This window comes from Garra rufa, chromosome 1 (assembly GCF_049309525.1).
Source record: "Garra rufa chromosome 1, GarRuf1.0, whole genome shotgun sequence".
NCBI lineage: Eukaryota > Metazoa > Chordata > Actinopteri > Cypriniformes > Cyprinidae > Garra > Garra rufa.
The window spans coordinates 15,290,183-15,302,511 of record NC_133361.1 but is presented as its reverse complement, the minus strand read 5'-3'; the positions used below and the strand labels follow the sequence as shown (position 1 = coordinate 15,302,511).

The 12,329-nt window shown below is 38.1% G+C and overlaps 1 protein-coding gene across 2 annotated transcripts in view; it reads left to right on the top strand.

Moving 5' to 3' along the window:
* The first annotated feature begins 326 nt into the window (after positions 1–326).
* The window catches only part of LOC141331347 (sucrase-isomaltase, intestinal-like), a 30,427-nt gene continuing 18,424 nt past the window's right edge, over positions 327–12,329 (top strand). For both annotated transcript variants that reach the window (XM_073836386.1, XM_073836378.1), the window contains exons 1-12: positions 327–423; positions 3,789–3,874; positions 3,953–4,073; positions 4,225–4,334; positions 4,424–4,575; positions 6,043–6,214; positions 6,517–6,616; positions 6,761–6,873; positions 8,401–8,526; positions 9,012–9,143; positions 9,262–9,378; positions 9,959–10,072. In XM_073836386.1, the coding sequence (XP_073692487.1) occupies positions 327–423; positions 3,789–3,874; positions 3,953–4,073; positions 4,225–4,334; positions 4,424–4,575; positions 6,043–6,214; positions 6,517–6,616; positions 6,761–6,873; positions 8,401–8,526; positions 9,012–9,143; positions 9,262–9,378; positions 9,959–10,072 (1,440 nt within the window). The remainder of the gene's footprint in view (positions 424–3,788; positions 3,875–3,952; positions 4,074–4,224; positions 4,335–4,423; positions 4,576–6,042; positions 6,215–6,516; positions 6,617–6,760; positions 6,874–8,400; positions 8,527–9,011; positions 9,144–9,261; positions 9,379–9,958; positions 10,073–12,329) is intronic.

The following is a 12,329-nucleotide window of genomic DNA, read 5'->3' as shown; positions in this document are numbered from 1 at the left end:
GATTGTTACTGATGAAGCACGAAGTTCCTCTTTTTCAAAAAAAAAAATAAAATAAATAAAAAGAAAAAGAAGCAACAACAGAAAGTGATGAAGGAAGGAATACAAAAGAGGATAAAACATTGCAGAAGTGAGAGAAGTAATGAACGCGTTCAAGGTGTTTCTGACTGTTTTGTCTTTTTATGTTTGTTGATACCGTTAGATGTTTCATGCCTTTAACCCTTTCAGGACTTAATGGCATGTAGTGTGTGTGTGTCAAGGACATGCAGGGAGATTAATGACAGGATGCATAAAGTTGTTAACACAGTGTTTGTGTGTGTGTTGAACAGATGGGAAAGCAGTACTTCTCAGGGTTGGAGGTGACCCTGGTGGTGTTGTTTGCGTCAGTCAGTTTACTGGCTGTGGAAGCAGGGACAATCAAAGCAGGTTGGTGATGAGATGCTACTAAAAACCACACACACTTATACAGAGACACAAACACGCATGAAAAACATGTTTAGATATTAGGGGCCACTGTCAATACCAATAGGTTAGGATTTTTGAAGCAGAAAGTAGTTCTTTGCAAACTTATATATATTCTTTTAAAAAAAAAAAAAATTTTGGTGCAAAGTGCATCAATAGCTTCAATATTCTCTATTTTTAGCATTTTGTTAAAATACTCCATAGTCAAAAATGTTATCCCTTAAATCTAAATTCCTTAAATGTTTTTCTTGTTAAAATATTTTTCTCACGCCTTAAATCAGCTTAAATGCCCCCTTGCCTCATTTACTATACGCGTATTTTTGAATATGCAAAGAGCCCCACATCCACTCACTCACACCAGCCAGAGCCTCCTGAACTTACTATCTGAACTTAAGGAGTAGTTCACTTTCAGAACAAAGATTTACAGATAATGTGATCACCCCCTTGTCATCCAAGATGTTCGTGTCTTTCTTTCTTTAGTCGTAAGGAAATTATGTTGTTTGAGTAAAACATTTCGTGATTTTTCTCCATATAATAGATTTCTATGGTGCCCCCAAGTTTGAACTTCCAAAATGTAGCTTCAAAAGGCTCTAAACAATCATAGCCGAGGAAGAATGCTCTTATCTAGCAAAACGATGGGTTTTTATTATTATTATTTTTTTAATTTATACACACTTTTTAACCTCAAATGCTTGCTTTGTCTAGCTCGGCAAGACGAACGTTTGAGATTAAAAAGTATATAAGTTGTTTTTAGTAAATGTTTTTAGAAAATAACCGATCATTTTGATAGATAAGACCCTTCTTCCTCGGCTTTGATCATTTAGAGCCCTTTGAAGCTGCATTTAAACTGCATTTTGGAAGTTCAAACTCAGGGACACCATTATATGGAGAGAAATCCTGAAATGTCTTCAAAGAACACAATTTCTTCACGACTGAAGAAAGAAAGACGTGAACATCTTCGATGACAAGGAGGTGAGTACATTAGCTGTACATTTTTGTTCTGAAAGTAAACTACTCCTTTAACTCTAGTAAACGCGATATAATAGCGATACACAGATAATGACTGATAAATCTATGTTTTTACCAGCGGACAACTACAGTGGATACTGTAACATTCGTTAAAGTTACTTACTTGATGATATGTCCTCAGAATGCCTCGAAGGCTCGAATGCAGCCTAGATAGTGATTCCAGTTCGTGTCCGCGAGCCTTTGAGACAGAGCGCATTTACTCTGATTTCTCAAGCCTCGTTCAGACTGTCATCCCAAATCTGATTTTGTTCGTATATGGATAGAATCTGATTTGAATAACTGACTGTACCCACAGTTCTATCGCAATTGTTCAAATCTGATTTGTGTGTCCATAAACACTCTTGCGTTTTATGGAATGTGCGCTGGTTTCTATGGCAATAACAGCGATACAGTTTGCAAAGATAGATGGTGTCTTGTGATATGACAACATTGCCGTTGTGCTGTATTATATTCATCTTCTAAAGCAGTGGCAGAAACGCAGGAAGCTGGAATGCGCGACTTTATTCTGTGCTGCCGTCTCAGCTGGTTTCCAAAGTCAAAGAGGTGCGTATACTACCGATATTGTCTTTTCCCGCTTGACTTGCAGTTCGCAACAACACAAGCTTGTTTCAGCAAACACGTTTGTGATGTTTTCCACAAAAACGGCTAATGTGTTTACGTTTTACGTGGCGTGAAAAAGCTTCGCCAAATCCGATCTGACCGGTCAGACTTAAAACGGATTTCCAGGAATCCGATTTGAATAGGACTCCAAACCACATATGAATATGGCTCGAAATAGATTTGACCAAATAGGATTTCATGTAGTTCGTTGCTGTTCAGACTACCTAAATATGATCGGATTTCAATCGGATTTGCATAAAAATCGGATTTGGGCTGACAGTCTGAACGAGGCTTCAGAGTAATAGGACACGTTGCTGTCACGTTGAGTAAAAAGGAGGTCTGGGTCCAAATGCAGGGGAAGGATATTTTAATCAAACAAAACACAAATAAACATAAACCAAGGCCAACACGGCACAAACACGACTAGATCCAGGCAAGAATTAAACGACAGAGAACACACACGAAGACAGAAGACAATGCAGACATGAATACGGAGTGAGCAGTAAGAGTTCTTACAGTCCAAATGATAATAGTGAGCAGGTGTGAGTGTAATCAGTGCTAATGACAAGACAGGAGTGAACAATCAGGGAAGTGCAGTGCAAGGGGAACAGTGACCTCAGGTGGCTGAGGGAAACCCCACAGCCCAGATCATGACAGTTGCGCTGTAATTTTGTGTCCTTAAACGGTCATGTTTTTTTTTTAGGTCGACAGGTTTTCAAAACGTAGTTCTGTGTTTTTTGGCTTGTTTACTGTACACCTTAGCAGCTTTTAGACATTGTTCTGATTTTGCTGTAAGTCAGAAATGACAAGGAGGCAGTTAGTCCACAATACAAAGTCATTGGAGAGTGGGTGGGCGAGGTTTTCAGATCATGACGCGATCATGATCTATTTGCGCCTGAAGTGTAGACGCCAATGCGGGAGAGGTGCTTCTGACTCTGGGCAACTTTTACACTTTTGCCGAGAGCTAACGGCTAGCAGTTAGCGGTTTTGCTCCAGTTAAGTTTTGGTTTTGTGCTTGTAATCCTATTAGTATATTTTGCATGCTAATGATATGAATCTATCCGTTGACGTTATTGGCTATTGAATTTTGTGATGTAGCAAAAAAAAGGGCTGTTTCAAACCGCATTTCTGGGACAGCCTTTGGGAAACCACAGTTTTAAATGGAAAATACTAAGCAATGGTGTTGATTAATGGATCGACATGGTTTGTCTAAAAGCATATTAACACCACATAGACAAATAAACAAAATAAAAAAAACTAGAGGGGAACTTTAAATTCTTTCCATTTTGCCTTAAAACAATACAAGGTCCCACTGTACAGTGTACAAGGTTAATAAGCACGTTATCAACTGCTGAACATCTATATCATCACCTTTATCGTTAGAGTCAATATCGGTTTATTGAAAGCTGCTGACTGACAATCCTGTGAACTGTCTGGAAGGGATAAATGAGGACTTTAAAACTACGGTGAGCTCATTGAGCAAACAAAAAAAAGGAAAACACATCAGTGTTGATGGCAGGTGTTTGATCGTGCACCGGTTACATTACTTTCCCACCGGGGCGCCAGTTTTGCTTTTTTATAGAAGTAAAAATAATTTAGTTAAACTAAACAAAAAAAAAATAATAAAAAAAAGAACGTTATGATTTTGCTCTGTGAAATTATATCACAGTGGTCATTTGTCGCTTTGTCCCCATATTCAGGATCAGATCGAAACACCATTGCAGAATGTCCCGTCATTCCACAGAGCGAGAGAGTGGACTGTTTCCCAGAACCCAACGCTTCCCAGGTAAACTGCAGTGGATATGGCCTACATTGCATTCAACCTCCGAGCATGCTTAGCTAAATCTAAACTGTGTCCTTACAGGAGAAGTGTTTGGAAAGAGCTTGCTGTTGGGAACCTGCGAGCGAGGCTAATGTGCCCTGGTGCTTCTTCTCCAAAAACCACGGCTACAGTGTAGTCAGCCTAAACATGCCTGACAGCACACGTGAGTTCAGCCTCAACCGAGATGTTGTATAAAAATCTAAAAATGTACAAATGTACTTTCCATTTTACTTTGAAAAGTTTGTGTTTGGCCACGTAACAAGTAGAGCAAACAATTCGCCAAGGCCTCATGGAGAATGTTTGTTTTGCTGTAGACATTGAGGCCAAGCTGACAAGAATGGATGCTCCAAGTCTGTTTGGAGCTGATATTCAGGAGTTGAACTTCTACGCTGAAATGCAGACCGAAAACCGTCTTCATTTTAAGGTCTGTTTAAAAACTGACGCAAATTGCAGAGGCACTGGGTCAATGTAAACCTGTCTACAATGCCATGCGCTGTTCTCTTTGTGTACCAGATCACTGATGCAAACCAAGCCAGGTTTGAGGTTCCCCACGAGCATGTGCAGTCGCTTACAGACACTCCCAGCGGACCCCTAAAATACAGACTGGAACTGACCCAGAACCCCTTTGGACTGAAAGTTTGGAGAACATCTCCTGAAAAACTCCTGTGAGTGTGGCACTTTTCTTTTCATACACAGATCATACAGTGACTCTTTGTGAGTTTAGTGGAGCACATTTTAGAAACAAAGATTACAACACCAAAATGATAAATTAGAGGCATGGATGAGGAAATTAGCCTTGCTTCATGCACGTTGCATATGTCACATAAGCAATGCATATTCATTTCAGTGCCATGCAAATCATGCAAAATTATATATATAGTTGATTAAGTTGAAAAAGTTGAAAAAGAAACCCCTCACACATTAGCAGGTTTTTCTCTACATTTAAAAACACATAAAATAAAAATTAACTTCAGTATGTATTCTTCTTATCAGTTCTTGCTGGGAACTAGAAATCCGCAGCCCAATTTTCAAAAAGTTATTAGTATGATTTTATAAAGTTACTAATATTTAATAAAAAAAAAAGTAATGATAATTAATGCAAAAAAGTTTAATTACATGAGTTTAAATTGGTCAATGCAGTGATCAGCAGTAACACTGTCAAGGCCAAGAAAAGTATAAAAGACGTAGTCAAAATAGGGCATTTGCCATCTCTGGTTCAAGCATAATTTTATGAAGCTACGAGAATACTTTTTGTACGTAAAGAAAACAAAAATAACAACCTTATTTTACCAATTTGTCTCCTCCATGTCAGCTGCATCACACAGATACATTTTCTATGTTTTTTATGCTTTGTTTGAAATGAAAACTGCATATCCGTGTGATGCAGCTGACAGAGAACAGTGTCCAAGTGTCTTATGCCAAGTCGAATGAACAATCTTAAAAATCGTAAGGTTTAGTTTTTTTCTATTTCTCATTGTTCAAAACTGGCACAGATCACCTTCAGACCATGCTGGCAAAAAGTTATGGGTTATTGGTCAAAAGTAATAAATCATCCATTAACCATTAAAAATGAAATTTCCAAAAAATGCTAATTACTTTTGCATTAGTCCATTGCAATGAAAGTGGTCTCAAAATATTCCTCGGGTCATACCGACAACATAAATACCAATTATGCCATAGTTCCTGTCTACCATTTTGATTTGTTGAAAACATACTTTTTCGAACTCCTCCTAGACTATCCGTCTGATTTTCACAAAAATCGAGTTAGATCATCTTCAGACTTTGCTGACAAAAAAATTATGGATTTCGTGTGAATTTGTAGCGCCGTTACAAATCTTAGGCTTAATGCAGACTATTTTGATGTCTTTCGTACTTTTCTGGTCCATTACAGTGTTGTTTACTTGGAAGTCAATGGGACAGCCACAAACCTCATGGTTTTTTATCCCAAATATCTTACATTTTGTTCTGAAGGTGAACAAAGCTTGACACGTTGTTCATTTTGGGAGGAACAACCCTTTAAGGAGTGAATCTTTTGGTCAAAGTATATGTTCTGGTCAAGTTTCATGACATTCACCCCCAAACTGTTGAACCTCATACTCTCTACAACATTTCTTTCTCTCTTGCTCTGTTAGGTTTGACACGACCATTGGGCCACTGGTCTTTGCTGATCAGTACCTTCAGCTCACGGCTAAACTCCCCTCTCACAATATTTATGGACTTGGAGAGCATGTCCATCAGAGCTTCCGCCATGACACCAACTGGAGGACCTGGCCTATCTTCACAAGAGATGCTTTCCCCAATGGCGTGAGTAATAGCATTTAGATCATTTGCACAAACATGTTCACTATTCCAAAAAGTATGACTTAGATTCTTCAGTGAAATGCAACGTTTTATGTAAGTTATTGAAGAGTTTACTGGCCACTCTGAACGACTGAGGGTGTGGACCTTCGAAAAGGATATAAAAGCATCATAAAAGAAGTTCATACAACTCGTGCACTGTAATTCAAATCTTCTGAAGTAATTTGACTGACTGGTTTTAAGATTTTTAGTGAATAAAAACTTAAAATATAAGTTAATATAAACCTTAATGTCTTTTCTTTCCCCAGGGCACCCACAACTTGTACGGTCATTACCCTTATTTCACTTGTCTGGAAGATGAAAGCGGCCAATCCTTTGGTGTTTTCCTCATGAACAGCAATGCTATGGGTATTTATTTATTTATTGCATTGAATTGCATTGTATTTCATTGCTGGTTATAGCCATGAACTTTGTTACTGACTATTTGTGATGTCTGTGCACGGAGGTGTTGGGGATAATGCATTATGTCTGTCTGTTCTTGTTTGTGTGCAGAGGTGACAATCCAGCCTGCTCCAGCCATAACCTACAGGACTATCGGTGGGGTTTTGGACTTCTACATCCTCATTGGAGACACACCAGAGGCAGTGGTGGACGAGTTCACAAAGGTGAGCGTTGCGGATGGATACAAGTAGAAAAACCATTGATGCTTTTGGGTGAAACTGTAAACACTTGGAAATGCTTTTTTATGTTGTTTTTTTTTTTTTTTTCATGTTAGAGACATAGCATGCTGGTAATACACTTGTTAGTACATGTGGTACAGAGAAACTTGTAAATGGGCAGGAAGAAACAGGGTAATATCCTGATCATCCTATTAATTTTTCCACTTTCCAATTGGATTAAAAGCAAAAAGCTCATATCACATTAATGGCTTGTATATTAATTCATTTTAAAGATTGTTTGTTCTTTCACATTTTTATGTCTTGGTGCAAAGCTTGCTCTAGAAATAGTTTTAACAAGATACTAGAATTATTAGAAATTAAGTCAAATATTGACCAAAAAAAATTATAAACATTTCTAATGTGTTTATTTTCTATTAAATTTACATAATATTTGACATTTTTCTGAAATGCAATTCTGATCCTGGTCATAAAACCACTAAATTGTATGCATAAAAATATGATCATTTATTACACAACTCTAAATGCTAAACTGCATAACTGAATGTTGCCTTAGTCAAAATATTTGTATTTAATTTAAAAGTCTATATTTAATGTATTTCAAAAGCCTAAAATTATATCAGCTGGCTGACTAGACATAATTTCTCTTTTTCTTTCTAGTATTAAAATAACTAAAACTAAAACTGAAATAAAAATGTATAAGACCTATGCAGACTTGTAAAAATGCTTTTTGAAAACCTTTTTTTTTTTCTTAAATTATTTTAATATTGCATATTTTTCCTTTTTTTAGTTTTGAAAGTATGGTTAATACTGGTAAAATGTAGGCCTACTAACAATCACATTTAAGAATATAAACTTTTTGATAAACCATAAAAATATCAGGCAGCCCATCTAAATTATATAACAATCTGTCTATCTCATAGTAGCCTACCAACATTTCATTAATAGTAGAAGTGAAACCTTATTGTAGTCTTCTAATCTGGGTACTGTCTTACGTTTTAAAATCACTATAAAAGGAAGTTTGGTCCAATATCAGGCTTACATGAGAGTCAATACTTTTTCTTTTGTTTTCAATGGCGTTGTTCAAATATTACGACACATATTACATAACTTATTTCAAGTTGGCACACTCGTTTTACGTGTATTTGGCGCTACCTATAGTTGTGGGTGTATTGTTGACGGGTCAAAGTCTAGACCCCAAGTAGAAGAGGACTGTGTTGAGTTTTTTCAGAAGTATTTTCATAAAAAAAAGAAAAAAAAAGAACATTGTCTAAGGCAATTTCAAATATGAATAAAAAGTAAAATCATAAAATAAAACTGCCCATTTTTAGCAACAATAAGACGGTCATTATCACACACAATAGACCCTGACAGGGTGATCAGGATCATGCCGTGAATCTTACCAAATGTCATCAATGCTAATTGACATTAGCTTGTTACAAAAATTGAAGTGAAAATAGCCTGAAGGAGTCCTGTGATCTTCAGCTTGTTAAACATTTCTTAATATGTCTCCAGCTGATTGGCAGACCCTTCATCCCTCCATACTGGTCTCTGGGCTTCCAGCTCTCTCGCTGGGATTACGGCAGCCTGGCGGAGGTGAAGAAAGTCGTTGAGAGAAATCGACAGGCCGGCATTCCCTATGTAAGTGCCAGGAACAAATGGAGGGTCCTTGCTTTGTTGTACAAACCCTGGACATGGTTTTAGCTGCTCTCCCAGGCTGGTCAAACTGGTTTTAGCTGGGGTCTAATGGCCAAACCCCCTCTAAAACCAGCCTGATGACCAGCTATGATCAGCTAAAACCAGCCAACCAGTTTCAGCTGATCAACCAGGCTGGTTTAGCTGTTTTTTTCAGCAGGGAAGCTTTATTCCACCCAAAGCCACAATCAAGAGCATGGAACAATGCTCAAAAAGCATAAATAGTTCACTTATACATGCACTTAGAAGTATTCGCCACCTTATCGTTAGGGTTCTGCATGAAACCATCAATGGCAATTAAGAACTTTTAAGAGTGTAACTTTCATAATTTGATATCGAAGTGAAACAGGACAATCAGTTAGAGGAGGAAACTGATTTCATGCAGGTTTTACTGAGACTCATACCTGAACCATCACTATTTTGTGTTTCAGGACGTCCAGTACACTGACATTGACTACATGGAGGACAAAAAGATCTTCACCTATGATATGGTGAAATTTACTGAGCTGCCTCAGTTCGCTGACTACATGCATGCTAGTGGACAGAAATACATCATCATACTGGTGAGCCATTGATATTGTAGTTTCATTTATGCTGAAGTACAAAGTTAAATACATATCGACCCCTTGCTGAATTGGATTTTGCCTAGTTGAACACCTCAAAACATTTTCTTCTTGGTAGGATCCTGCCGTGTCGACGAGTCCAAGGGTAAATGGATCTTATGAATCACTTGACAGGGGAAATGCAGCTAAAGTTTGGGTCACTGAATCAGATGGGGTAACACCTCTGGTCGGAGAGGTAAGATCCCCCAAAGATCCTCCAGATTGTGGCATTATGTTGGTTAATTGTTAGTAGGGTTTGGGATTGAGAATCTTCTTCTTAAAAAAAAATAGTATTAAGAGTCTTGTATAATTTAAAAATGTAATTAGAATATAAATGTGAAGTAGTGAAGTAGAATAAGTTTAAAGACATCCAATTAGTGAATGACTGAATGAAAGGCATCTGGAGTTGCCATGAGAGAGACCATCTGTAAACTTGAGTTAGTAGAGCGTTAAGTCACTTGGCAAAAATATTGCTTGAGATTTTTAAGGCACAGGCAGATGCTTTTTTATGGTTTTATATTAGGTCAGTGTTGCATTGATTTTGCATATGAGTTTAAAATCATGCTGTCATGCAGATCAGAGCCGTGTTAGATGAGAAACAGAAAAGAATACAAGAGGGAATGGAAATGCCAGTTGTTAAAAATGACATACAGTAAATAAAGGGAAACATTTAGGCAGCTCTAGGTGCCATCTTTGACCGATTGTTATGTGAGTAAGCGAATCGCATAGGAATGAAGTGTCTATTTTACTTAGCTAGCTCCTCTGTCTCATCACAGGTCTGGCCAGGAGAAACCTTGTTTCCTGACTACACTAGTCAGGCTTGCATTGATTGGTGGGTTGATGAAATTTCACGTTTCTACCAAGAAGTCAAGTATGATGCTATTTGGATTGTAAGTAACTCACAGAGATCATTACCCATGACCAAATGTTAAACCTGATAATTTGGTGGAAAGGTCTTGAAAAATGTTCTGATTCCAATCTACAACTTCCTACAGAGTCTTCAATGCAATACTATATATGCCACGGCGTCAATACGTATTAATCATGATATTCAAACTCAGCGAAGCTCAATAAACATCTCCTCTAGAGTACAATATAAACCACAAAAGCTTTAAAGTCAACATAAACTCATAATGGCTCCTACTTACAGTAGTAATTCATCAAACCCCTGTTCAATTAAGTTCGCATTAACCCTAAATGCATAAACGTTTCACCAATCGTTACATTCTGGTCTTTAGTGACCCTGTCTAACTCCCTTGATACTTTAAGAACAATTACAGAAGAAAAAACAAAAACATATTTTGTTACCTTTTAAACTTAAAAGGGTTCAGTTTGAGCAGGTGATTTCACAATTACCATCATTCTCAGAACGCACTTCCACAGTACATTCAGCGTCTGGCTCATATCTGTGATCACAAACATATTTTCAAAACTACCATTTTCAATTACTTCAAAGTCAATATTTTGATCTCTGGCAGCTAATTCACCACATCCACCTTCAAATAACAGTGACATTTATATTTTATTGTGTACTACAATTGCTCTGCAGTAAAGCCATTCAAACCAGTTACATTTTCACTGATGATATTCTTTTGTTTTATACCTGCGATAATTATGAGTGAAACATCACGTGACTATTGTCCATCAAACAGTGCCACCTCGAGGAATAAAGTTGAGTTGCACGTATTGAGTGATCAGACATTTACATATTTTTTGTAATATACTTACACTATTACACACCTCGGGTCTCTAGTGACCCTGTATACTTTTGCCAAAAAAATAATTGCAAACCAGATATTCTTTTATATATTTTTTAAAATTGTTATATTGTTTATAATGAATAGATTGAAGGAATACTAAGAATGTTGATGTCAAACTTAAAAAAAAATGAAGGGGAGAGAGGGTATTGAATGACATCACAGGTCACTAAATTAGGGATGCACCGAATCCAGGATTCGGATTCGGATTCGGCCGAATCCTGGGCTTTTTGACGGGGTTCGGTTTCGGCCGAACCTTAGATTTATTTTCCACCGAAACCGAACCCTAGACTTGCACTACGACGTCACACGGCCGTTGATTACGTGAAGGTGTTTAGGCTACATAGGACCCGTTCGAATGTAGTAGGCTGTAAGAATCTGAAAATGGAACTCGTAAGCAAAAAAAGTTTTGTTTGGCAGTACTTTCCACCAAAAGAAGGCGATTCAAGTAGAGCTTTATGTTCAATTTGCAATGCCAATTTGTCTCGTGGTGGCAAGGACCCTAAGCAGTACACAACATATCGCCGATGTTAAAACATTTGCGTCTAAGGGGCCGTTCACATGTCGCGCCTAAAAACACGTGGAAAACGCTAGGCGCGCCACTTTCTTCCTTGTCAACAAAGCGCTCGGGCGCTTGAGCTCCGGAAGCGTCTGCCGTTTCTAAGCAACCATCAGCTGCGCTCTAGCTCCAAGCTGCGGAGCGCTTGCTGCATTCTGAAAAGTTGAGATGTTTTTATCTCGATGCGGCGCGGACGCGCCTGGAAAAACGAGCGCGTCGCACCGCGTGCGCGGCGCTTCCATTATGCGCGCGCAAGCCGCGCATCTACATTTAAAATAACGAATTTGAGCGCGCAAAAGACGCTACATGTGAACGGCCCCTAAAACATCCAAAAGAATACGAGTTTTGCATGAAGGAATCTACAGACAGCAGCCAAAATGCAGCAACTTCAGGTACGGCAGCTGGACAGTCACAGCTAAAAACGTGTAATTAAGGATGCGAGTAGGATTCGGTATTCGGTTTCGGATTCGGCCGAATCTTAAACAGTGTATTCGGTATTCGGCCGAACCCCAAAAATCTGGATTCGGTGCATCCCTACACTAAATAAACAAGGTATGCATTTTAAGGGTTAATCTGTATAGCCCTTTCACAGTACATACTTTCAGTTTCACTGAAAATGCATGTTTCAAATATTACAGTCCAGAAGCTAGTGGCAAATATGTCAAGCACTTGATAATTACAGACAGGTGTGATTGATCAGGGTTGAAACTAAACTTTACAGGAAGGTAGATCTCCATAAACAGGGTTGGGCACCCCGATCTAATCTATTCTTGATTGATAAAATGAACTTCTGCCCTACTATTTTTCTTACTAAATATTCTAATTCAGAAA